A 26,866-nucleotide genomic window follows, 5' to 3' on the forward strand; every position below is an offset into this window, starting at 1 on the left:
TTATTGGACTGTAGCTAACGTAGCTAGCAGAAGACGCTAATAAGGTTAAATAGCACTTCCTGAACGTTCTCAGAGAGCGACGGAAGTAGTTGTTGAAACAAGGTAGGCGGTGCCTGAGGCATCCAATGACAAGCGGTTCCTTGAGAAAGAGGGGGGGTATTCCTTAAAAGCATTGTCCAATGAAAATTACCAACGCCAGACACCGAGACAGCGCCGGGGCGGAGGGGACGATGGAGAATTTCACGGCACTGTTCGGGGCTCAGGCTGACCCACCACCGCCCCCAACCGCACTAGGCTTCGGACCAGGAAAGCCTCCACCCCCGCCACCGCCTCCTCCGGGCGGGGGACCCGGCACGGCTCCGCCTCCCACCGCGGCCACGGCCCCTCCCGGCGCGGACAAGTCAGGAGCTGGCTGTGGCCCTTTTTACCTCATGAGGGAACTGCCAGGTGAGTACTCGGCCTTGCCAAAGCCAGCCAATCAAATCTTAGAGAGGAGGTGTTGGGCGTGGCTCTCAGCCGGCTAACGGAGGTGCGAGGTAACCTAGGCAACGCATACCCGGACTGTGGAGCCCTAAGTCGAAAGGGCTATTAGGATTCACAAGCAGAGGGATGAGTTGAATTCAACCAAAGGGATGAATGGCGGGGAGCGGGGTGGTGCATCTCCGTGACTGTCTTTTGCACCATGTCCAGGTTGTGTTCCTGACACTGGTTTATGTCTCCCTAAAAAATGATCTAGGGCTGGGCGCAGTGGCTCACGCCTGTAATCCCAACACTCTGGGAGACAGAGGCGGGCGAATCACCTCAGGTCAGGAGTTCGAGACCAGCCTGGCCAACATGATGCAACTCTGTCTGTACTAAAAACACAAAAATTACTTGGGCGTGGTGGCGTATACCTTTAATTCCAGCTACTCGGAACCCGGGAGGCGGAGGTTGCATTGAGCTGAGATTGCTCCACTGCACTCCAGCCTGGGCGATAGAATGAGACTCCGTCTCAAAACAAAAACAAACAAACAAAAAATCAAGAGTTTGAGTTTGGAACTCGAGAGGCCTGATTTAATATCTTTGGGGACCTAAAGTTTTAGTTACAAGTCTCCCACAGACTTGCTGTGGGTTTGGGGCAAGTTGCCACTCTTCCAAGGTTTCTGCGTTTCCTGGTGTCATCAAAGAAGGGGTAAGAATCGAACCAAACTCTTTTCATTCAAAAAATTATTTTGTTGAGTACCTATGTACCAAACACTTTTCTAAATGCTGGAGATACAGTTGTGAACAAGACTGACAAGATGCTTGCCTTTTTTGGAATGTACATTTCAGTGTAGGAGGCATTGTAAACAAGATAATGTCAGAGAGTGGTTAATGCTAGGAAGAGAAAACATTATAAAAAATTGAAGGTGGCCAGGCGCATTGCTCACGCCTGTAATCCCAGCGCTTTGGGAGGCTGAGGCAGGAGGATCCCTTGAGCCCAGGAGTTTGAGACCAGCCTGGGCAACATGGCGAGACCCAGTCTCTACAAAACATACAAGATTAGCCGGCCGTGGTAGTGCTTGCCTGTAGCCCCAGCTACTCAGGAGACTAAGGGAGGAGAATTGCTTGAACACAGGAGGTCCAGGCTGCAGTGAACCAAGATTGTGCCACTGCACTCCAGCCTGGGCAACAGATGAGACCCTGTCTCTTAAAAAAAAAATTGAGGGGCAGAACTACTTTAGCTAGAGTGGCCAGAAATACTCTCTCCACATAGCTAAAATTTGAACTAAAATGTAAGCATAGACAAAGGGCCAGCCAGCTATGGACAGGAGGGAGAGATAATTCTAGATACAGGAAATGAGGTCAGAAACCCTGATGTGAGAAAAAGCTTAGAATATCTGAGGGACAGAAAATCAGTTGGACTCCAGTGAAGTGAACAAAAGGAAAGAGTGTTAGGAGAGAGATGAAGCTGGGAGAGTTAGGCAGAGGCTTTTATAAAGCAATAAAGGCATTTAGATTGTAAATACAAAAGGAAGCCATTTAAAACAATTTTTTATAGAGACAAGGTCTCACTGTGTCACCCAGGCTGGACTGCAGTGGTACAGTCATAGCTCACTGTACCCTCCAATTCCTAGGCTCATGCTGTCCTCCCACCTCAGCCTCCCAAGTAGCTAGGACTACAGGCATGCGCCACCACAATTGGCTAACTTAAAAATTTTTTGTAAAGACTGGGTCTTACTGTGTTGCCCAAGCTGGTCTTGAACTCCTGGCCAATGACAGTCCTCCCGCCTTGGCCACCCAAAGTGCTAGGATTATAGGCCTGAGCCACTGTGCCCAGCCAAGGAAAGCCATTTTAACATAGGAACTTGGTCAAATGTACTTATTTAGAGAAGTAAATGGATACAGGGTGTTAGACGTAGAGCTGACAGGGTTGAAAAGCTGAATATAGGGCCAGGTGCTGTGGCTAACGCCAGTAATCCCAGCACTTTGGGAGGCTGAGGTGGGAGGACTGCTTGAGCCCAAAAGTTTGAGACCAGCCTGGGCAATAAAATGAGACCCCATCTCTACAGAAAATAAAAGTAAATTAGCTAGGGATAGCAGCGTACACCTGTAGTCTCAGCTACTTAGGAAGCTGAGGTGGTAGAATCACTTGAGCCCAGGAAGTTGAGGCTGCAGTGAGCCGTGATTGTGCCACTGTGCTCCAGCTTAGATGATAGAGGAAGAAGCTGTCTCAGTTAAAAATACATATTGTATATAGAAGTGAAGGAGATAGAGGAATTGATGCCTTTTTAAGTTTTCAGCTTGAATAATTGGGTGTATGGGTACGGAGACTTGGAAGATGAGGAAGGAACAAGTTTGAAGAGGTGGAAATCAAGAGTTGTTTTGGACATGTTTGGTCTCCAAGATGCTGCCTTTCTCTCTCTTTTTTTTTTTTTTTTTTTCTCGTGAGACAGAGTTTTGCTCTTGTTGCGTAGGCTGGAGTGCAATGGCGCAATCTCGGCTCACTGAAACCTCCACCTCCCAGGTTCAGGCGATTCTCCTGCCTCAGCCTCCCGAGTAGCTGGGATTACAGGCATGTGCCCCCACACCCAGCTAGTTTTTTATTTTTAGTAGAGACGAGGTTTCTCCCTGTTGGTCAGGCTGATCTCAAACTCCCAACCTCAGGTGATCCACCCACCTTGGCCTCCCAAAGTGCCAGGATTACAGGTGTGAGCCACCGCGCCTGGCCTCCCAGATGCCTTTCATTGTCTCAGGTCTTATTTCCGCATCATGACTTGAAGGAAGTAGCGACAGATATTGGTATGGTACTTCAAAGTTCACAACACATATGAAGTAGTATTTAATACTTAGAATAGCCCTTTGAGGTAGCATTATTATCTACATTTTATAATTGAAAAAACTGAAACATGGAGAAGTTGACATCCCTTTGATTAGTTAGTGGTTGATGTCCACCAGCAGTTTCCTTTAATCTTTCTTTTGCCTTCCCTATTCTGATTGTAGCTATTTGTATCAGTCAGTTGACAGATTGAATATCTGTTATGGGCAAATGCTGGGTGTATGAGGAGGGTGAGATGGAGAGAGAGATTAGTAATGCTGGTCATTGCTTTTCAAGGAGTTTAGTTAGGAATGTAAAATTTGTGGTTTAAGGATAGTGACTATATTTCCTGTCAACTCCATCTCATTTTGTGCTCATGCCTCACAACAGCAATTAACAATATCTTTTTTTTTTTTTTTTTTTTTTTTTTTTGAGACGGAGTCTGGCTCTGTTGCCCAGGCTGGAGTGCAGTGGCCGGATCTCAGCTCACTGCAAGCCCCGCCTCCCGGGTTCACGCCATTCTCCTGCCTCAGCCTCCCTAGAAGCTGGGACTACAGGCGCCCGCCACCACGCCCGGCTAATTTTTTTTGTATTTTTAGTAGAGACGGGGTTTCACCGTGTTAGCCAGGATGGTCTCGATCTCCTGACCTCGTGATCCGCCCGTCTCGGCCTCCCAAAGTGCTGGGATTACAGGCTTGAGCCACAGTGCCCGGCCAGCAATTAACAATATCTTAGTCATCAATATTAAGAACTATCTAATGGTTTTCAAAGTATGTTGCTATCCAAAATGACAGTAAGAATAAAATGTCACCTGAGCTAGACCTTGAATAATTCATGTTGGTGAAGAAAAATTAGGAAGAATTTTCCTAAAATGAAATAATGTGAGGGATGTGTTTTTGAGGCGATAGGGAGATTCATTTGGACGGATCAGAAATTTTGCATAGAGGAGTAGTGGTTGATGAGGCCCCAAAGCTAAGTTGGAGTAAGATGTAATTAGCCTTGAGTGCTAGTCAAAAGGAATTTGAGTGTTCTCCTGAGGGCAAAAAGAAACCATTAAGATTTGTGAACCGAGGAGTACTGCTTTCCAAAAATATCTGGAACATGTGGGTGCCGTGGATTGAAATAGAGAAGCCATGAGTGATGTTGGCAAGGTTTGGAATTTCAAAACGAAAAAAAATTTTTTTTTTTTTTTAATCTTGTTGGGCAGGGTGGTTCATGCCTGTGATCCTAGCACTTTGGGAGGCTGAGGCAGGCAGATTGTTTGAGTCTAGGAGTTCAAGACCAGTCTGGGCAACATAGGGAGACCCCTGTCTCTACAAAAAGTATAAAAATTAGCCCAGTATGGCAGTGTATACATGTAGTTCCAGCTACTTGGGAGGCTGAGGCAGGAAAATAGTTTGAGCCCAGGATGCAGAGATTACAGTGAGCCAAGATCGTGCCATTGCACTCCAGCCTGGGTGACAGAGCGATACTATCTCAAAAAATAAATAAATAAAAAGAAAAAATAACCCTTGTAGAATAGTCAAAACTGGAATATGAACTCTCAAGTTTAGAAAAAACCCAGACTGCCTTCTCACCTGGGTCTTAAGGATAACCATCTGGACAGAGGAGAGCTGGCGGAGCAGGGGAAATTCAGAAGATTGTAATGGCAAGAGGCAGTGCCCAGAGTTATGAGGAGAGAGACTGTGACATTGGGTCTCCTGCCATTACCCTCGCTCACTCTTCTGAGTTGTTTGGTAGTAAAGGGAAGGAAAAGGGTGAAATAAGGCCTAGCAGTATAGAGCGAAAGTGTCTTGTTTATTTAATAAATATTTATTAAGCACCTAATGTGTGTACTGTGCTAGGCACTAGTGATACATGAATGAACAAGACATTGTCTGTGCCTCCAAGGAGCTTACAGTTCAGTACCTGTTTTCCTGAGTGAATGATTATAAACAAGCCATTTTTGTCATTTGTACCCTCTGTGTCTATCATAATTACAAATGAAGTTGTAGTTAGCCATTTCTTCCTTATTAAGTTACTAAGAAATGTATATTTTTTAAAAAAAGAGTCAGCCATGCAATATTTATATAGATAGTGCCTTGCATATATATAATACTTTTTTTTTTTTTTGAGATGGAATCTGACTCTCCCACCCAGGCTGGAGTGCAGTGGTGCAAACTCAGCTCACTGCAACTTCCGCCTCCCGGGCTCAAGCAGTTCTCCTGCCTTAGCCTCCTAAGTAGCTGTGACTACAGGCGCATGCCACCGCACCCAGCTAATTTTTGTATTTTTAGTAGCGATGAGGTTTCACTATGTTGGCCAGGCTGGTCTCGAACTCCTGACCTCAAGTGATCTGCCTTCCTTGGCCTCCCAAAGTGCTGGGATTACAGGCATGAACCACTGTGCCAGGCCTGATACTTTATGCTTTTCAGTATATTTTCATTTGAACCTTGGGAGAAAATGATGTGTATGTAAGATAGCTATTATTCCATTCCACAGATAAGAGGAAACTGAGGCATGGAAAGACAGCCAGAATAATTCTAGTTGCCTGACTAGTTTTTTTGTTTTTTGAGACAGGGTCTCACTCTCACGCCCAGACTGGAGTGCAGTGGCCTGATCTCAGCTTACTGCAACCTCTGTCTCGCAGGGATTACAGGTGTGCACCACTATTGCCCAGGCTGGTCTTGAACTCCTGACCGCCTCGGTTTCCCAAAGTGCTGGGATTACAGGCGTGAGCCACCGCACCTGGTCATTAGTTGACTGACTTCTAATAAAACATTTCTTCCTGGACGTGCATGGTGGCTCACACCTGTAATCCCAGCACGTTGGGAAGCCGAGGTGGGTGGATCACTTGAGGTCAGGAGTTCAAGACCAGCCTAGCCAACATGATGAAACCCCGTCTCTACTAAAAAAAAAATACAAAAATTAGCCAGGCATGGTGGTGCGTGCATGTAATCCCAGCTACTTGGGAGGCTGAGGTGGGAGAATCACTTGAACCCGGGAGGTGGAGGTTGCAGTGAGCCAAGATCGTACCCTGCTGCACTCCAGCCTAGGCAACAGAGCAAAACTCCCGTATCAAAAACAAAAAACATTTATTCCTTTTAGGCAAGGCATCATACTCAGTATCATGAGGAAAAATAAAGATGTTGGTAACAATTTAGGCAGTGGTAGCTAGAAAAATCTCCCGGTTCTTTTCTTATGTAAAGGTGATTAGTGTTTCTTGCTAGTACAAAAAAATGTCCTTGACAAGACCCTTAAGTCACTGGGTCATATTTGGTCCCCTTAGCATGGTTGTAGCTAAGCTGTGAGGTCGTATGTTCCTGGCTGTGTCAGAGAATATAATTTTTCACTAGTACATTTTATGAGAAGCACTCAGAACAGCATTTCCCATGAAGCAAGCATCATGTAAATCAACTCCAGTTAATCTGAGAGAGTGGAGTGTCTCCTTCATTGGGCTAGAGCAGTTCCTGTCTCTGCCCTATTGGATTTTTGCCTGTTTTTCCCCTTCCCATTGGAAGCTACCATTGTGTTGTATTATATTTTTCATGTTATTTACTTTTGCTGTTTTTTTCTTTTTTTTTCTGAGACAGAGTGTCACTGTCGCCCAGGCTGGAGTGCAGTGGCGCAATCTCAGCTCACTGCAACCTCCACCTCCTGGGTTCAAGTGATTCTCCTGCCTCAGCCTCCTAAATAGCTGGGACTACAGGTACGTGCTACCACACCCAGCTAATTTTTTGTATTTTTAGTAGAGACAGGGTTTCACCGTGTTAGCCAGGATGGTCTCAATCTCCTGACCTCATGATCCGCCCGCCTCGGCCTCCCAAAGTTCTGGGATTACAGGCAAGAGCCACTGTGACTGGCCTGCTCTGTTTCTTTAAAAATAAATTTTAAATTTTAAAATCTGCACTTAAAAATTCCTTATTTAGGTTAATATATAGTCCTTCACTCCCCGGGTCTACTTTGAAGACTGATCTTTTTTATTTTTATTCTGCGTTGTCTAGGTAGCACAGAGCTGACGGGCAGCACGAATCTGATCACACACTACAACTTGGAACAAGCCTATAATAAATTCTGTGGGAAGAAGGTGAAGGAGAAGCTAAGTAACTTCCTGCCTGACCTGCCAGGGATGATTGATTTGCCTGGTTCCCATGATAACAGCAGCCTCCGCTCTCTCATTGAGAAGCCCCCTATTCTCAGTAGCTCTTTTAATCCTATCACAGGGACCATGCTGGCCGGCTTCCGCCTCCACACTGGCCCGGTGAGTCCTGTTGGAGGAAGAAGGCAAATGGGGAGGCCTAAACATGGAGATGGTTTTTCTGTCCAAGTCTGTTCCTTCATAATGGAGCAGAATGGATGATAGGAGCAGGAGAGATTTCCTCCCTCTACTCACCTGGACCTTCCTTTGGTTCCTTCAGTTGCCAGAGCAGTGTCGTCTGATGCATATTCAGCCTCCCAAGAAGAAGAATAAGCACAAGCACAAACAGAGCCGTACCCAGGATCCTGTCCCCCCAGGTAAGAAGTTGTTCTATTCAAACCAAAAAAAAAAACCTGACCTGAATCTGGTTTGAACTTCCATAGGTAAACCCAGTTCAGTATGGAGCTCTGGACTCCTAAATTCCCCTGAAGAAGAAACCAGTGTACTGTGGTCTCTTGGGACTTGGGACAGGGACTGTAGCAGCACCTCTGTATCCTTTTTGGCCATTTGGACAAAAGCAGTTGCCCCTGACTTGGGATTTTCCTGTAGTCTTCAGTGGTTCATAACAGTAGAGGATTTTGAGCTTTATGGGTGATAGGTACCTAATGTCTCCTACAGAAACACCATCTGATTCAGATCACAAGAAGAAGAAAAAGAAGAAAGAAGAGGATCCTGAACGGAAAAGGAAGAAGAAAGAGAAGAAGAAAAAGAAGGTAGAGTAGAGGCCTATTGCCACAGCCCAGTGAGTTTCCCTAGATCTCACCCCTGTCCTAAATACCCTAAAGAGTTCTTTGCCTCAAGTTGGACCCACGATTGAAAACCCAAGGCAGGTTACAGGTTTCTCCTGTACAGCCTGATCAAAGCCAAGGCTAGTTCCTAGTTGTTCTTACCCCTCCTTCTTTCTCTCCCAGAACCGGCATAGTCCAGACCACCCAGGTATGGGCAGCTCCCAAGCCAGCAGCAGCAGCAGCCTACGCTAACAGGACCACTGGACTCTTTGCCAGGATGGCTTTTCCTGCTGTACTGAACCTGCTGACAAAAGCTGCCTTCCAGGCTCTTGGACACTGCCTTGGGAGCATCCTGCAGCTGGGACAGAGACCAGCTCCTGTTGGGCTCAGTTGAGACTAAGTACATTAGGAGAGAGATGGACATGCTTTTGTAGGCTCATCCCAGTTGGTTTTCTCATGGACATCTCCCAGGAAGCTTACAATTTTCTTCTCTCTCTTTTGTGCAATTTGTCTGATTTAGGACTTGTTCTGTTTTTTCTTAAAAAAATTACATTTATCAAATTGGCTGAAGTGTGACTGCTGTTAAGAGGTATGTTCTGTGAGTCAGGATTTAAGACAAGGCATTGCTAAGACTTGAGGGGATTTGGGTCTTGTTGTTACATTATGCAGGGAACCAACCAAAATGAAAAATGACCCAAGCTTACTAATACTCCACAGCAGACACAGAACACTCTGCCCGTTATGGTAAGAACCAGGTGCCTGGGTGATCTCAGGCTCCGTCTGAAGAGCTGATCCAGGTAGGACTCAACAGTGTATTCTAGGTCAATTTTGTGTTGAAACAGAATAGCCAACTGAAAACACATGGACAGTCACCCATGTATTTCAACAAGATTGGTTTCTTAGGTCAGAAGCCTGTGATCTTTTGAAATGAACTTCTGGCAAGCAAAGGTAAATGCTTCTCTTCTCTTTACAATAACTTTTGACCTGCTTCACTCCTTAGTTAAGACAATAAAGTTACTTAGCTGATGTGAAAACATTTCTAAAACAGCAACAAAATGTAACCTAACCTATCAAAATGTTTAAAAAAAAAAAACCTTTAGTTTTTCCAGCTGGTTAGGTAACTGAAAACATCCATGAGAAAACCTGAATTAATGTAACCTGACTTTAAATTTAACACAGTTAAAATCTGTTGCCGTGAAAGCCACGTTTGTTCCTGAATCAGTGGGTGGAAAACCACTCATTCAACTGGTTTAAATCCAGATTTCAGAATAAGAGTTTGCTGGGGTTTTTTGTTTTTTTTTTTTTTTTTGGACAGAGTCTCACTCTGTTACGCAGGAATGCAGTGGCGTGATCTCGGCTCACTGCAACCTCTACCTCCTGGGTTCAAGTGATTCTTGTACCTCAGCCTCCCAAGTGGCTGGGACTACAAGTGCGTGCCACCATGCCTGGCTAATTTTTGTTTATATATGTGTATATATATATATATATATTTTTTTTTTTTTTTAAATTAATTTTGGAGACAGAGTCTTGCTCTATCGCCCACGCTGGAGTGCAGTAGTGCAATCTCAGCTCACTGCAACTTGTGCCTCCTGGGTTCAAGTGATTCTCCCACCTCAGCCTCCCAGATAGCCAGGATTATAGGTACCCATGACCAATGCCCAGCTCATTTTTGCATTTTTAGTATAGATGGGGTTTCACCATGTTGTCCAGGCTGGTCTTGAACTCCTGACCTCAAGTGATCTACCCACCTCAGCCTCCCAAAGTGCTGGGATTATAGGCGTGAGCCACCGCACCCAAATAAGAGTTCATATTCTTACATTTTGAGTAATTAAAGGGTTCTGGCCAACTGCTGGAGATTTAGCATCTAAGGATACCTACTGAAAATTTTTTTTTTTTTTGAGACGGAGTCTCGCTGTGTCTCCCAGGCTGGAGTGCAGTGGAGTGATCTCGGCTCACTGCAAGCTCCGCCTCCCGGGTTCACGCCATTCTCCCGCCTCAGCCTCCCAAGTAGCTGGGACTACAGGCGCCTGCCACCACGCCCTGCTAGTTTTTTTTGTATTTTTAGTAGAGACGGGGTTTCACCATGTTAGCCAGGATAGTCTCGATCTGCTGACCTCGTGATCCACCCGCCTCGGCCTCCCAAAGTGCTGGGATTACAGGCTTGAGCCACCGCGCCCGGCCTACCTACTGAAAATTAAGAGCACAGCTTTTGTCCAATAGAAGACAGTCTATCTAATTGAACTGACACCAGTATCTAGTTAACCTGCTTTCAACAGGCTTTCGTATCTATCTCACCTTTGGCTGTTTCCAAAATTAGCTTTACTTTCCAGAGACTAAATCCTGTATTAAAAAAACAACTGTAGGCCGGGCACGGTGCGGTGGCTCACGCCTGTAATCCCAGCACTTTGGGAGGTGGAGGCGGGTGGATCACGAGATCAGGAGAGCGAGACCATCCTGGCTAACACAGTGAAACCCCGTCTCTACCAAAAATGCAAAAAATTAGACAGGCGTGGCGGCGGGCGCCTGTAGTCCCAGCTACTTGGGAGGCTGAGGCAGGAGAATGGTGTGAACCCGGGAGGCGGAGCTTACAGTGAGCCGAGATCACGCCACTGTACTCCAGCCTGGGCAACTGAGCGAGACTCCGTCTCAAAAAAAAACAAAAAAACAAAAAACAGCTGTAGCTGGGCATGGTGGCTCATGCCTGTAATCCCAGCACTTTGGGAGGCCAAGGCAGGACTGCTCAAGGCCAGAAGTTCGAGACCAGCCTGGGCAAAATTGGTCGAGAGCCTATCTCTACTGAAAAAAAAAAATAAGCATGGTGGCATGCCGCTGTAAGTCCTAGCTTCTCAGAAGGTTGAGGTGGGAAGACCCTTGAGGCCAGGAGTTTGAGGGTATAGTGATCTGATTGTGCCACTGCCCTCCAGCCTAAGCAACCAGAATGAGGCCCTGTCTCTTAAAAGAAGAAAGAAACAACTTTTAAGAGTTCTCTAAGCTTTCAAATAACAGCTTTGGTGGTTTCAAGAGACTTTTTTTCCAGGTGTTTTTTAATTAAATTACCCAAATAAAAACAGGACCTGTTGTTTTTAGAAAGTGAGTCTCTATGTTGCCAAGATTGGCCTGGAACTCCTGGGTTCATGTGATCCTCCTGCCTCGGCCTCCCTCAGTGCTGGGATTACAGGCGTGAGCCACCACACTCGGTCTCTATTTTTTTAGTAGTATTTGTTTTAAGTGGCTAATTTCATTATAGTCTTGCCTAAAGAAGGGCTGGGACCAGAGAAGCTTATGAGTTTGTCACTGTGGTAACTTCCCACCAGAAATCGTTCACCTTGTCTCAACCAGACAAAATAACACAAGTCAGGGGGCGCTGGTTAGATCAGGATTTCTTTTTATTCCTCATTGGTTTAAAATGGCTAATCAGAATAAAAAATAAAAGGGCCTCTTTGTGGAGGCTGGGATCTCCCCTATTTAGAGGTTAGAACCCAGGTATCCCCTCTACCCAGCACCATAGTGAGGTGGGCTGAGGGGTAACCCCCAAGGGACAATTGGAGGGCCTAGGCCTGCCACTCCTTCTCTCTATCCCCCGTTTTTGGCATGTGATGAAAAATATTGCTTTTTGGATTCTTCTCTCCTGGCCTTGGATTTTAAAATCAAGTTAACCGTGTAAGCTAGGGGAGGCTTCAAGGGGCTAGTAGAAGGAGCCCACTCTAATCCCTCTCCCCTAAGGAGGGGATTATCCAATATTGTTTGAGCTAGGCCAAGTTATTTTCCTGATCTCCCCCCACCACCAGTGTCTTGAAGTTTTGACCCCTTTCCTAGGGAAACTAAATGCCAATGAGCCTAGAAAACTAATTCTCCTCTCCAAGTCCCTCCCTCTTGTGACCAAAATCCCAGACTCGCCTCTCCCCAGGCTTCTTCCTAATCACACTTAGCACCAAGAGAGGATGCTATTTCCTTAGTAACTGGAACAAATGAGAGGGAACCACAGGGAAAAGACTGACGTCTCCCCTCTTTTCCTGCTGGTCTGAGGAATGGGAAGAGTAAGATCCCCCTCCATATATGTATCCCTCCCTCATTTTCCCATCCCAGGATAGATATATAATTTCTTTGATATTTATAATATATATATATATATTATATGTACACACACACCTGGTAACGCAGAAGAGGAAAAAAATAGAATCCGTAACAATAATAAAAAAAATTATTTCTGGTTTAAAAATGATCTGGTTCCCTCCAGGGCGAGCAATTGCACAAATGTCCACTGAGTCTGGTCCAGGGATCAAGGAAGGGAAGGTCTTAAAAGATAAGAGGAGGGGGTTGCTACCCCAGTCTCAGGGCCCCAACTCTCCGACTCCCCAAGCCCACTGCATTTTAGAAAACACTCCTCATCCTCTTGGAATTGGTGGTTTAAAAAATGTCCATGCAGGGGAGGGGAGCCCCTCGAGGGAAGGAAGGTGGCCACCTGGGGCCCTTTGGTGTAGGCGCAGAGGCGTTGGGGAGGGGAGGCGCCGAAGGCTCACACCGAAATCTCATAGGTGGTACCACCAACCCCTGACACCTTCTTGACTCCTCCCCTCGTGGGGCTACTGAGAGATGGCTGGCCTGGGCCAGGGGAGGCTGAGCCTAAGCTCTTGGGCTGCCCGTTGGATTTGCTGTAGGCGGTCTTCAGCTGTACTTCATCTCTGGAAAGAAGAGACGAGACAGGTGTCAGGAAATGGTACACAAAACATTGGGAAGGGAGACAGTTTCAAAGGTTCAAAGAAAAAATTGGTGTTCTTTTCTATATCCATACTTTCTTACCCAAACGTCCCCCTTTATTGCCCTGCTTAAAATAAGCCTGATTCCCAATCTCTCCTATTTACTGCTACTCTCTAGTAACAGCTCTAACATGTACTTACTCCCAGGCAAATACTTTTAGGAAGATAGGATTATGGAAAAAGTATTAATCTTCAGTCTCTTAACAGGAATTGCCCATGAAGGCAGGTGGAGTCAAAGTGAAAATAAAGAGCTACCAGGATACCCCTGGGTCCACCTATATTAGGATGTACAACAGAAGCCCTGATGGCTTTTGCAGAGCAGTATGCCAGTTTGAAATGGCTAAGGGTCAGGATAGTACTAATACTTACTTGGGTGTCAGTAATGGCTGCAAGGCCACTTCTTCTGTCTCAGAGACACCAGGTTGGGCTTTCTGGCTGCTGTAAGACATCGATCGGCCCAGGTATGAGGCCGTTGGGCCTGGTTCAGGGGACCCTACTCCCCGGCCCCTTAGCCCATCTGGCTTGCCAAAACGGGGGGCAGCTGGGCGTCCCAGTGGAGTCTTGCCCAAAGGTGATCTCTTTGAATCATCTGAGGAGGAACTAGTACGAGGGGCATGGCCTGAGCCTGGTGTTGACTGAATGCCTGAGTCCCCCAAGCCTGGTTCTTCCTCACGGCCTGGGAGTGGGGGTGACTGGCGCAGCAACTTCTCTCGTTCCTGGAGGGAGGCCACAATGTGGCGCGACAGATTGTCGTAACGGACTGGTGAGGGCTCTCGGTGTGTTGGGCCAGTTGGCACCAAACGTGGGTGTCTCTCAGCTTCCCGTTGCTGGGCCAGCCTGGCTGACAGGAAGGGAGAGGTATAGCCTAAAGGTGGGTCTGGCTCAGGCCCTGCCTGCACTGACTCAAAATCAGGGCTGTCTGAAGGTGTGAGCAAGCTGTCATAAGATAGGCTTCCATTGCGTGTCTGGTTGGCCAGGCTCTTATAGGAGGTGGAGGTGGTGCCCTCTGAACGAATGGATTGCAACTGGCCCAGCTCAAAGCCTGTGCCCTGGGCTGACTTGAGGCTGGAGGAGCGTGAGCCACTGGATAGTGGATCGAAGTGAAAACTTTTGCCAAAGGTAGGAGAACGGAAGCTCTCTGGTTCCAAGCTGGGCTCTGAGCGGTAGCTGGGATGACGGCTGCTCTCTGCAATTGAGGTTGGCTCCTTCAAGCTGTCCCCACGACTCAACTAAGGAAGAAAGTAAAGCAGGCTCTTAGTGCTCCTCTTGTGACAGAAGCTAGACCCTAGAGCCCAAGGAGTTGGTCAAAAAGAGTATTATGTGCCAGTAATATGCTTAGAACTCTTACATGCATTATGTGGGTTAATCCCTCAAAAAAAACTGAATTCAAACAAATATCATCTCATTTTCAGATACAGAAAGCAAGGCATACAAAGGTTAAGTATCTCACCCATGGGCAGAACTGGGTTATAAACTCAGATCAAGCACTAATCTATTATGCTATATTGCCCAGTCTGATGAAGGACACAGTATCAAGGAGATTCAGTTCCATGAATGCCAACAATTAGTGAAATGTCCTTTGTTTTCTTCTCTTCTCTTCCCCTAATCTTTTTTTCCCATAACAGCTGGCATGTGTTTTGTGTGTATGTGTCTGTGTTTGAGGCAGAGTCTCACCCTGTCGCCCAGTCTGGAGTGTGATAGCACAATCTTGGCTCACTTCAACCTCAGCCTCCCAGGTTCAAACGATTCTCCTGCCTCAGCTGGGATTACAGGCACCCGCCACCACGCCCAGCTAATTTTTGTATTTTTAGTAGAGACAGGTGTTTAGTAGAGATAGGGTTTCACCATGTTGGCCAGGCTGGTCTCAAACTCCTGACCTCAGGTGGTCTGCCCACCTCGGCCTCCCAAGGTGCTGGGATTACAGGCTTGAGCCACCATGCTCGACCTTCTTTTTTTAATTTTTTTTTTTTTGAGGTGGAGTCTCACTATGTCACCAGACTGGAATCTAACGGTGGGATCTCCGGCTCACTGCAGCCTCCTGAGTAGCTGGGACTACAGGTGCATACCACCACGTCCAGCTAATTTTTTTTGTTTGTTTGTTTGAGACGGAGTCTCACTCTGTCGCCCAGACTGGAGTGCAGTGGCGCAATCTCGGCTCACTGCAACCTCTACCTCCCAGATTCAAGCGATTCTCCTGCCTCAGCCTCCTGAGTAGCTGGGATTACAGGTGCCCCACCACTACCACGCCCAGCTAATTTTTGTATTTAATTTTTTTTGAGACGAGGTCTCAGGCTGGAGTGCAGTGGCGCAATCTCAGCTAACTGCAAGCTCCGCCTCCCGGGTTCACGCCATTCTCCTGGCTCAGCCTCCACGCCTGACTAATTTTTTTGTATTTTTAGTAGAGACAGGGTTTCACTGTGTTAGCCAGGATCATCTTGATCTCCTGACCTCGTGATTCGCCTGCCTTGGCCTCCCAAAGTGCTGGGATTACAGGCGTGAGCCACTGCATCCCGCAATTTTTGTATTTTTAGTAGAGATGGGGTTTCACCATATTGGCCAGGCTGGTCTCGAACTCCTGACCTTGTGATCCACCACGCCCGGCCTAATTTTTGTATTTTCAGTAGAGAAGGAGTTTCACCACGTTGGCCAGGACGGTCTCAATCTCTTGACCTTGTGATCCGCCCACCTTGGCCTCCCAAAGTGCTGGGATTATAGGAATGAGCCACCGTGTCCAGTCAGTTGGCATGTTATTACCCCACCTCTTAGAGTACTCAGTACCTTGGCGCTGGAGGAATGCGGCATGGCAGCTGATGTACTGCTGCTACTGTAACCCGGCCGATACTTGTACATGGTAGGTGTCGGGGGGCTGTCCTTGCCCAGTAAGCTGCTATCTGCAAGAAAAAAGGCCAAGGGGGCACTACTTTACAAGCGGTGGTTTTGGTTTAAGAGACAGGGTCTCATTCTGCTGTCCGCGCTGGAGTGCAGTGGCACAATTATAGCTCACTGGAGCCTTGAACTCCTGGGCTCCCACCTCAGCCTCCTGAGTAGCTGGACTGCAGGCATATGCCACCATGCCCAGCTAATTTTTTATTTTTTGTAGAGACAGCCTTGCTATGTTGTCAAGGGTGGTCTTGAACTCCTGGGCTCAAGCAATCCTCCTGCATTGGCCTCCCAAAGTGCTGGGATCACAGGTGTGAGCCACTGTGTCTAGCCTATGAGTGGTTCACTTTATCTGCCTAGAGTTCCTTAAGTACAGGTAGAGGACAAGGTAGGGATATACCCTTCGCTGAAATCAAGACTAAAGACTCAAACCAGCTCAGAACTCAGGGTCGGTAAATGCACCAAAAAGGTCCTATGATGTTCTCTGGTCTGCCTAGAGGTTGACCATTTTCCCGGCAAAAGTCCCATTCACTGCCAATAGCTAAATGGCATCTCTTCTCTTCCAGTTGCAAAGTGGCACAAGTACCAACTGTTGGGTATTTAAAGTCACAACACAAGTAATATCTCCCAGCCCTCGCATGTCCTCTAAAGCTCATAACCTTCTCAATCCTGCCCCTAGTTCTAGTATCTTACAAATCAAGGCAGCCCTTACCCTCATTAGTAGCCAGGCCGAGGTGTGTTCGCAGCCCCGTGTAACGGCTCAGGTCTGGCTTAGGAGGAGGTGGAGGTTCAGCATCTGCAGACTGGCTCTCTGTTATCTCCAGGCTTCCCTTAGACTGGATTGATGAGGGGAGCGAAAAGTCAGATTTGGAAATTGAGCATTACGGCAAATCAAAGTATTAAATTGGTATAAAAGAGAGGTATTTGGGAGTCAATTCTCATGTTATTTCCTTTTTTTTTTTTTCTTTTGAGACAAGGTCTCACTCTTGCCCAGGCTGGAGTACAGTGGCACACGCACGATCATGGCTCACTGCAGCCTGCAACTCTTAGGCTCAAGTGCTCCCTTGAGCCTTGAGCCTTGAGCCTTCAACCTCAGCCTCCCAAGTAGCTGGGATTACAGGTACATGCCACCACACCCAGTTAATTTATTTTACTTTATTTTGTAGAGACGGGGGTCTCGCCATGTTGTCCAAGCTGGTCTTGAACCCCTAACCTCAAGCAATACCACCCCACTTTGGTCACCCAAAGTGTTGGGATTATAGACATGAGCCACTGCCTATCATATATTTCTAAACCAGACTGGAAGACAAGGCACAAGAATCAGTTTGGGTATAGTACTAGATGAAGAAAAGTTTTTTTTTGTTTTTTTTTTAAATGGAGTCTTGCTCAGTCACCCAGGCTGGAGTGCAGTGGTGTGATCTTGGCTCATTGCAACCTCTGGCTTGCAGGTTCAAGCAGTTCTCATGCCTCAGCCTCCCAAGCAGCTAGGATTACAGGCATGTGCCACCACACCTGGCTAATTTGTTTTTTTTTTTTTTTTTGAGATGGAGTTTCGCTCTTGTTGCCCATGCTGGAGTGCAACGGGCATGATCTCGGCTAACTGCAACCTCCACCTCCCGGCTTCAAGCAATTCTCCTGCCTCAGCCTCCCAAGTATCTGGGATTACAGGCAAGGGCCACCACGCCCAACTAATTTTATATTTTTAATAGAGATGGGGTTTCTCCATGTTGGTCAGGCTGGTCTTGAGCTCCTGACCTCAGGTGATCTACCCACCTCAGCCTCCCAAAGTGCTGGGATTACAGGCGTGAGCCACTGCGCTCAGCCAGAAAAGTTTTCTATTTTTTATTTTACTCTGTTTTAGAGATGGAGTCTCGCTATGTTGTCCAGGCTGAGCTCCTGAATTCAAGCGATCTTCCCATCTCAGCCTCGCAAAGTGCTGGGATTATAGGCATGAGTTACTGTACCTGGCAGAAGAAAGGTTTACAAAAGGTTTTAATTCTGTCACTTATTTGCCCATGTAAACCAACAACTACTTGTTTAGCTCCTACCATCTAGCTGTAAGCTGCTAAGTCCTATGAAGACATGGAAATTAATGAATTCATTTTTTATTGTTAATGAACTTAAAGTCTAATGTAGGGCCGGGTGCAGTGGCTCACGCCTGTAATTCCAGCACTTTGGGAGGCTGAGGGAGGTGGATCACTTCAGGTCAGGAGTTCGAGACCAGCCTGGCCAACATAGGAAAATCCTGCCTCTACCAAAAATACAAAAATTAGCAGGGCATGGTGGCATGCGCCTGTAGTCCCAGCTACTTGGGTGGCTGAGGCATGAGAATCGCTTGAACCTGGGAGGCAGAGGTTGCAGTGAGCTGAGATCATACCACAGGAGTCCAGCCTGGGTAAGAGACCAAGACTTCCTCTCAAAAAAAGAAAAAATCCAATGTAGAAAACAAGAGTTGTATAAAAGTAATTTTAACACAGATCAGTAAGTGATAAACACTGTAAGAAATATAGGCCAGGCACGGTGGCTCATGACTGTAATCCCAGTACTTTGGGAGGCCAAAGTGGGCGGATCACCTGAGGTCAGGGGCTCGAGACCAGCCTGGCCAACATGGCAAAACCCCATCTCTACTAAAAATACAAAAATTAGCTAGGCAAGGTGGCAGGCACCTGTAATCCCAGCTACTCTGGAGGCTGAGGCAAGAGAACTGCTTGAACACGGGAGGCAGAGTTTGCAGTGAGCCGAGATCGCACCACTGTACTCCAGCCTGGGCAACAGAGCAAGACTCTGTCTCAAAAGAAAAAAAAGAAAAAAAGAAAACTAAAGCAAGCTTCCATCCCTTTGCCTTGAGTTAGTTTTCCATGTTATCTAGCTTGACTTCCCTAAATTCCTCACCTTTGTTCTCCTCAGCTCTCCCTGGATGCCATTATCCATGATCTTCACAGTTATCTGCCCATCTGAAACTTCTGGTCGAAGGAAGGGAGGTCTGATTACAATTGTCTTCTCTTTCTTTGGTCTCCCCAAATACCTAAGTGTCAAGAGAGAGAGCTTTCATTCATTTATTTTCAAGTATCTACAGTTTGCATAAAGCATTTTTATCAGGTTGGTGCAAAAGTAATTGCAGTTTTGGTCATCACTTACTTAGCAATAAACAGATTTTCTTTGATTCTGTGAAGGACTGCAGCAAGACTAGGCCTTTGTGAGCAGATACCTAGCTCAAGGAAAGCACTTTAGAGTGTATCTTATTCACTCTCAATTTTCAAAGGAGATTTACCTTAATACCTGAAGAATATCAATGGAATTCAGTGTCCACTAAAGCAGGGGTCCCCAACCCCTGGGCTGCAGACCAGTACCAGTTTATGGCCTGTTAGGAACTGGGCCACACAGCAGGAGGTGAGCAGTGGGCCAGCGAGCATTACCACCTAAGCTCCACCTCCTGTCAGATCAGTGGAGGCATTAGATTCTCCTAGGAGTGCAAACCCTAGGAGCCTGTTGTAAACTACACATGCAAGGGATCTAGGTTGTATGTGTGTGATCTCAGCTCACTGCAATCTCTGCCTCCCAGGTTCAGGCTATTCTCCTGCCTCAGCCTCCCAAGTAGCTGGGATTACAGGTGCTTGCCACCTTGCCCGGCTAATTTTTGTATTTTTAGTAGAGACAGGGTTTCACCATATTGGCCAGGCTGGACTCGAACTTCTGACCTCAAGTGATTCACCCACCTTGGCCTCCCAAAGTGCTGGGATTACAGGTGTAAGCCGCCACACCCAGCCATGAGAATCTAATGCCTCATGATCTGAGGTGGAACAGTTTCATCCTGAAACCACTCCGGCCCAGCCCCCATCTCTGGAAAAACTGTCTCCCATGAAACCGGTCCCTGCTGCCAAAAAGGTTACGGACCACTGCACTAAAGGATGGTCATGTAGGTACTTACCATTCTAAGATAGAGAACCCTTCCTAAAGGCTGTCTCCCACCAGACCCCTCCTTTACCAGAACAAGCCCAAAGAAGATAAAAGTTCTGACCAATGGTAAACACTAGACCAAAAGGATAGGTGTACCTGGGTGCTGGAGAACTGCAGAGAACACGGCTGACATTGTTACAGCAGCCATTGGTGAAGGGGTTCACACCTCCCCGGAATTTACCCGTAACCTAGAGGGAGGAAAAAAATACCAGGTTAGAAGATGAGACCTTGACTTCCAAAGGCCAAAATACAAATCTATTACAAATTATTGTGCACTCACTATCTGAGGGATATGCAAATGAGTAAAACACAAGAAATTTATATAGGTTATGGTTAAGAGCAGGGAATCTACAGTCAGGGTCCTTAGTTCAAATCCTAGGTCTACCTCATGGTTACTGACCCAAAACCTGTTTCCTCATATAAAATGGGATAGCTTTCTAAATATTGAAAACTAAGATAAAGAATAAGCAATTAAGGGCTGGGCATGGTGGCTCACACCTGTAATCCCAACACTTTGGGAGGCTGAGGCAGGTGGATCACCTGAGGTCAGGAACTCGAGACCAACCTGGCCAACATGGCAAAACCCATCTCTACCATAAAAAGATATAAAAATTAGCCGGGCGTGCTGTCAGGCACCTGCAATCCCAGCTACCTGGGTAGCGGAGGCAGGAGAACTGCTTGAAACCAGGAGGCAGAGGTTGCAGTGAGCCGAGATCCTGCCACTGCACCCCAGCCACTGGGCTCCCGCCTGGGTGACAGAGCAATACTCTGTCTCAAAAAAGAAAAAAAAAAGCAATTAAGGTTAGCTACTATTATATGCACAAAAATCATTGCTTTCCTGTAAGCAGCACTATAAGTTTCTTGAGGGCTAGCCCAAGTCTTTTGTTGTTTCTATAAACTGAGAGCCTAAATTCTCCAGTATCCAATGGGCATACAGTAAATGTCTGTTAACTAAGAAATGGCCTCTATTCTTTTTTTTTTTTTTTTGCAGGAAGATCTTAAATATATGCATATGAGCGCATATATACATATACATATATTCTTGCTACACTTTAAACTATTAATATAATTTTTTGACAAACTAAATAAAGAATACTATTATTTGGATACCAAGTTCTGTGGTGAGTATTGTTTAAAAAACTATCATCTTATTCTTTATGCTATATTGTCTAATTTCAGTTTGGTTTGGATCTCTCAATTGATATTTCAGGTGATGATGCCAAACCATCCAAGAGTTTCTTTGGAGATAGACATTATTTTGTTACAAAAGATATCTTAGCACTTTGGGAGGCCGAGGTGGGTGGATCACCTGAGGTCAGGAGTTCGAGACCAGCCTGGCCAACATGGTGAAACCCTGTCTCTACTAAAAATACAAAAATTAGCTGGGTGTGGTGATGCACACCTGTAATCTCAGCTACTTGGGAGCCTGAGGCAGAAGAATCACTTGAACACAGGAGGCGGAGATTGCAGTGAGCCAAGATCACACCACTGGACACCAGCCTGGACAACAGAGTGAGACTCTGTCTCCAAAAAAAAGATATTTTAGGGCAAAATTCAGCCTTTATCTCTATTGTCTTAGTATCTCTTTGAGAGTTTATTTTCTTTTCTTTTCTTTTTTTTATTATAGTTTAAGTTCTAGGGTACATGTGCACAACATGCAGGTTTGTTACATATGTATACCTGTGCCATGTTGGTGTGCTGCACCCATTAACTCGTCATTTACATTAGGTGTATCTCCTAATGCTATCCCTCCCCCACCCCGCCCCCCCACCCCACAACAGGCCCCGGGGTGTGATGTTCCCCACCCTGTGTCCAAGTGTTCTCATTGTTCAATTCCCACCTATAAGTGAGAACATGCGGTGTTTGGTTTTCTCTCCTTCAAACAGTTTGCTCAGAATGGTTTCCAGCTTCATCCATGTCCCTACAAAGGACATGAACTCATCCTTTTTTATGGCTGCATAGTATTCCATGGTGTATATGTGAGAAATGGCCTCTATTCTTACATGGCCTCTATGCTTACATGAGGAACTAGGACTACCTCACTCCCTACCATTAATCTCTACATAATCATGAAAAGTATTCATTAAGCATCTCTTTATGGAAGCACTACACTGCACACTAATCAGAGGGCTAAAGACACATGCCCTGCTCTTCAGGGGTCTCTCGTCACTTCTCTCCATACCTGTTCATTGGTTGTGCGTCCCCTGGCCACCAGCACCACGTGAAATCCCGTGAGGCCAGCTACAGGGATGAAGAATAAGCCAGCCACACACATTACTGCCATTCTGATGCCAAACAATCAAGGAGAACAGAGCAACATGATCTCACTTTCCCCAGCTCCTACTGCAGCCATTTTCCCTTCAGCCCTCATTCCTCCCCCTTCCAATCCCACAACCTAAAAGGCCTTGAAGGATACGTGACAGCCGTGCGGACCCCTGAGAGTTCCTCTATGTGGTAGAGGACATAAAGGAGGCCAAAGCCAAACACACCCATAATGTGGGCTGTCAGGGAAAGGAGGAAGAGGAAGAAATAACGGTAGTTCCGGCGACCAATACAGTTGTTCACCCAGGGGCAGTGATGATCAAATTCCTAGGGACAAAAAGAGACAGATGAGAGGCATCCCTGGACCATAGCATTACATTACTTCTGTCAAGAAAAGAAACAAATGGCAGCTAAGTTTTGGTTTTAGTAATTTATGATCATGGTCATCAATTAGTCCAAAATTAAATCCAGTTTATTTTGCTCTATAAATCTGCAAGGGAGACCCTCCAGAGGTTGGTCAAAGGCCAAGGCCAAACCAGGCGTAGTGGCGCACACTTGTAGTCCCAGCTACTGGGGAGGCTGGGGCTTGAGCCCAGGAGTTCAAGGCTGTAGTGAACTATGATGACTGCCTGTGAATAGCCACTATACTGGGCAACATAGCAAGACCCCACTTCCAAAAAAAAAATGAAAAGGCCAAGGCCAGTTCTCAAAGTTTATCCTATGTGACCAAGGAACTCTAAAAGTGACGAATGTCAGCGGCTTTGCAAAAACATCAAGATTCATGAGAAAAGAGGATTAGATGGAGAATTTGGCAGGTAACTGCTTACAGCTAAGTGAAAATGGAATGGAAAAAGGACAAGGGATACAGAAGGACAGGCAGGAAAAGAACTACAACAAATTAAAACGCAACGGCATGATTTTCTGGAAGAGAAAACTCAAAGCCAGGATAAATAACCAAAGATGAGCCAACAGCTAGAAGGCTAGAACTATAAATCTTGGTGTCAAGAAAGCCTACACCCTGCTGGTGCAATGGCTCATGCCTGTAATCCCAGCACTCTGGGAGGCCAGGGCATGAGAATCACTTGAAGCCAGGAATTTGAGACAGTCCAAGCAACACAGGGAGACCTCATCACTACAAAAAGTATAAGTAAATAAAAAAGAAAGTCTACGCCCATACTGAGTTAAAGCTTCCCTCCTGCAATGATATTTATGCTCTGCCTCTCATGTTATGTCATTACTAACACCATGTGACAGAGCTGGACCATGTGGCCAACCTAGTTAGACAGGACTATACCACATCCAAAGCTAAGAATCTATTATATGGTTAGGATGAAGACAGTGAAGGTTAAGCATGAAGTCTTACCCCACCTAGGGTGCTTACCTCCACACAGTTGTCACAGACACTGCAGTGGGAACATCGAGGGGGACGGTAGAAGCGGCAGGTGGCACACCATTTCATGCGCACCTGGATGCCCTTGATCTCCACTGTTTTGTAAAGGGGAGCTCGGAAATCATCTTCCTTGTCCTCATCCTCCTCAGCTGTAGAGAGGAAAAGTCAATTAAAAACAATTATGCCAGAACTGTAGTAACTGCTAGGGATCCAATGATGTTTAAAATATAGCTTCTGCCTTTGAGGAATTCACATTCTAATGAGTGAGACTAGGGACTAGGAACTATAAGACTGTGAGGTCAGGTTTTTATACAACACTATGGGAACACGGATGAGGAAGCAATTTATTCTGCATTGGGAAGTGAGGTTCAAGATAAAATGACTCGAGGTAGCTCTTGTATGCATCTGCTGGTGTTATTTGGCTTAAGTATATGAATATATTTTAAACAAATAATTTACATATCAAAGCACATACATAATGAGTTTACATAAGAGTTCAGTATCTATATTTATATGAGTGAACTATAGCAATTCAAGAGAGGAACTAACATCAACCTTTTTTTCCAGGCACAAATCCTTTGCCCAGCCAACCGTGGTGGCTCATGCCTGTAATCCTAGCACTTTGGGAGGCCAAGAAGGGCGGATTGCCTAAACTCAGGAGTTCAAAACCAGCATGGCCAACATGGTGAAACCTTGTCTCTACTAAAAATACAAAAGTTAGCCGGGTGTGGTGGCGTGCGCCTGTAGTCCCAGCTACTCAGGAGGCTGAGGCAAGAGAATCGCTTGAACCCGGGAGGCGGAGGTTGCAGTAAGCTGAGATCACGCCACTGCACTCCAGCCTGGGCAACAGAGCGAGACTTCATCTTCATCTTAAAAAAAAAAAGAAAAAAACCAAATCCCTTCCCAAAATGTCATCCCCTACTCTATGAATTTTCTATATATATACATATTTCAGTATTATTTGTTGCACAAGCATAAATGCCCTTTCTCTCAATTTTCAGCTATCAGAAACCCACCATCCCATTTCAAAACTTAAAAGACATTATTTGCCTTCTCATATACAATTAGCAATTTTTTTTGTTTTTTGTTTTGTTTTTTGAGATGGAGTCTTGCTCTGTTGCCCAGGCTGGAATGCAAGGACGTGATCTTGGTTCACTGCAATCTCCCCCTCCCAGGTTCAAGTGATACTTCCGTCTCAGCCTCCCAATAGCTGGGATTACAGGCGCATGCCACCTCGGCGGCTAATTTTTTGTATTTTTAGTAGAGACAGTGTTTTACCGTGTTCCCCAGGCTGGTCTCAAACTCCTGAGCTCAGGCAATCCACCCGCCTCAGCCTCCCAAAGTGCTAGGATTACAGGCATGGGCCACCGCACCCAGAGCAATTTTTATTTTTTATTAACCTAGAAAAAAAAATGTGGGAAGGAAAAATTAAATAAATGATAGTGTGGGATTAAAAATTAAGTTTCAAATTTTACTGATTTCTTTTCATAGCATTTTTTCATATTTACATGGCAAGAAATGCTAGGTAAAGAACTGTACAGCCGAGTGTGGTGGCTCATGCCTATAATCCCAGCACTTTGGGGGGCCAAGGAGGGCAGATCACTTGAGGCCAGGAGTTCAAGACCAGCCTGGCCAAAATGGTGAAATCCAATCTCTACAAAAAAATATAAAAATTAACCAGGGGTGGTGGCACATGCCTGTAATCCCAGCTACTTGGGAGGCTGAGGCAGGAGAATGGCTTGAATCTGGGAGTCAAAGGTTGTAGTAAGCCAAGATCATGCCACTGCACTCCAGCCTGGGTGACAGAGTAAGACGTTGTCTTAAAAAAAAAAAACCACACACATAAATATATACTGCAGATACATGGTATACATAAATATACACACATATTTTTTAAGTCTTCAAATATTGCGAAGATATATACCACAATAGTAGTTAGCTCTGGTCTGTGAAATTATAGGTAATGTTTTGTCTTTTTTATACTTTGTACATAATGAATGTGCACTACTTATTAAAATCTTTAAATAAAAGATTTTTTTCTTTTGGTCAGGCACAGTGGCTCATGCCTGTAATCCCAGCACTTTGGGAGGCCGAGGCAGCTGGATCATTTGAGGTCAGGAGTTCCAGAGTAGCTTAGCTAACATGGTGAGACCCCATCTCTACTAAAAATACAAAAATTAGCCGGGCATGGTGGCACGCTCCTGTAATTCCAGCAACTTGGGAGGCTGAGGTAGAGTAATTGCTTGAACCCGAAAGGCAGAGGTTGCAGTGAGCCAAGATGGCACCACTGCACTTCAGCTTGGGCAACAGAGTGAGACTGCGTCTCAAAAAAAGATTTTTTTTTTTAAAGGGAAAAAATTCAAATGCTATTTTTCTTTTAAGAGAATCTTGCTGTATCACCCAGGTTGGAGTGCTGTGCTACAACCACAGCTCACTGAGCCCTGAACTCCTGGGCTCAACTGATCCTCCAACCTCAGCCTCCCAAGTAGCTAGAACTGCAGATGGGCGCCAGCATGCCCAGTTGACATGCTCCTTGTTTTGAAACGTCTGATCGTTCTACATCATCATCTACCAGAAATGATCTCTTTGATTACTCTTACAACTTATCACAATGTATTTTTTGTTTGTTTTGAAACGTAGTCTCGCACTATCACTGAAGTGCAGTGGTGCAATCTCGGCTCACAGTAACCTCCGCCTCTAGGCTTCAAGCGATTCTCCTGCCTCAGCCTCCCAAGTAGCTGGGACTATAGACATGCGCCACCACGCCTAGCTAATTTTATATTTTTAGTAGAGACAGGGTTTCTCCATGTTGGTCAGGCTTGTCTCAAACTCCCGACCTCAGGTGATCTACTCACCTGGGCCTCCCAAAGAGCTGGGATTACAAGCGTGAGACACTGCACCTGGCCCACAGTGTATTTGTTTATAGAGGTGTCTTCCTCTCTTCCTTTCTAGTCTGAGCTATTTGAAAGGAATGACCTTTTTATTTTTTATTTATTTTTCTTTTTTTTTTTTTTTTTTTTGAGACGGAGTCTCGCTCTGTCGCCCAGGCTGGAGTGCAGTGGCCGGATCTCAGCTCACTGCAAGCTCCGCCTCCCGGGTTTACGCCATGCTCCTGCCTCAGCCTCCCAAGTAGCTGGGACTACAGGCGCCCGCCACCTCGCCCGGCTAGTTTTTTTTGTACTTTTTAGTAGAGATGGGGTTTCACCGTGTTCGCCAGGATGGTCTCGATCTCCTGACCTCGTGATCCGCCCGTCTCGGCCTCCCAAAGTGCTGGGATTACAGGCTTGAGCCACCGCGCCCGGCCTTATTTATTTTTCTTGAGATGGAGTTTTGCTCGTCGCCCAGGCTGGAGTGCAATGGGGCCATCTCGGCTCACCACAACCTCCACCTCCCAGGTTCAAGCAATTCTCCTGCCTCAGCCTCCCAAGGAGCTGGGGT

At 46.0% G+C, this 26,866-nt stretch overlaps 2 protein-coding genes across 4 annotated transcripts in view; one reads left to right on the forward strand and one right to left on the reverse strand.

Moving 5' to 3' along the window:
- Positions 1-88: 88 nt before the first annotated feature.
- MED19 (mediator complex subunit 19) lies at positions 89-8,748 on the forward strand. 2 transcript variants are annotated; one of them, XM_025355761.1, is made up of 5 exons: positions 89-447; positions 7,261-7,517; positions 7,675-7,771; positions 8,073-8,167; positions 8,366-8,748. In XM_025355761.1, the coding sequence occupies exons 1-5, from the start codon at positions 180-182 to the stop codon at positions 8,432-8,434; spliced, it is 786 nt and encodes a 261-aa protein (XP_025211546.1). In that variant the 5' UTR covers positions 89-179; the 3' UTR covers positions 8,435-8,748. The 2 variants fall into 2 exon arrangements, with proteins under 2 accessions (XP_025211546.1, XP_025211545.1); XM_025355760.1 differs by having other exon boundaries at positions 7,838-8,747.
- A 2,797-nt stretch (positions 8,749-11,545) lies between these two features.
- ZDHHC5 (zinc finger DHHC-type containing 5) overlaps positions 11,546-26,866 on the reverse strand; it is a 34,189-nt gene continuing 18,868 nt past the window's right edge. The window contains exons 4-12 of one of the 2 annotated variants that reach the window (XM_025355745.1): positions 23,420-23,577; positions 22,193-22,365; positions 21,959-22,061; positions 19,873-19,964; positions 18,712-18,844; positions 16,532-16,655; positions 15,718-15,830; positions 13,309-14,168; positions 11,546-12,864 (exon numbers count right to left, since the gene is read on the reverse strand). In XM_025355745.1, the coding sequence (XP_025211530.1) occupies positions 12,699-12,864; positions 13,309-14,168; positions 15,718-15,830; positions 16,532-16,655; positions 18,712-18,844; positions 19,873-19,964; positions 21,959-22,061; positions 22,193-22,365; positions 23,420-23,577 (1,922 nt within the window). In that variant the 3' untranslated portion in view covers positions 11,546-12,698. The remainder of the gene's footprint in view (positions 12,865-13,308; positions 14,169-15,717; positions 15,831-16,531; positions 16,656-18,711; positions 18,845-19,872; positions 19,965-21,958; positions 22,062-22,192; positions 22,366-23,419; positions 23,578-26,866) is intronic. The other variant, XM_025355746.1, reaches the window with a different exon arrangement.

Source organism: Theropithecus gelada, chromosome 14 (genome assembly GCF_003255815.1).
Source record: "Theropithecus gelada isolate Dixy chromosome 14, Tgel_1.0, whole genome shotgun sequence".
NCBI lineage: Eukaryota > Metazoa > Chordata > Mammalia > Primates > Cercopithecidae > Theropithecus > Theropithecus gelada.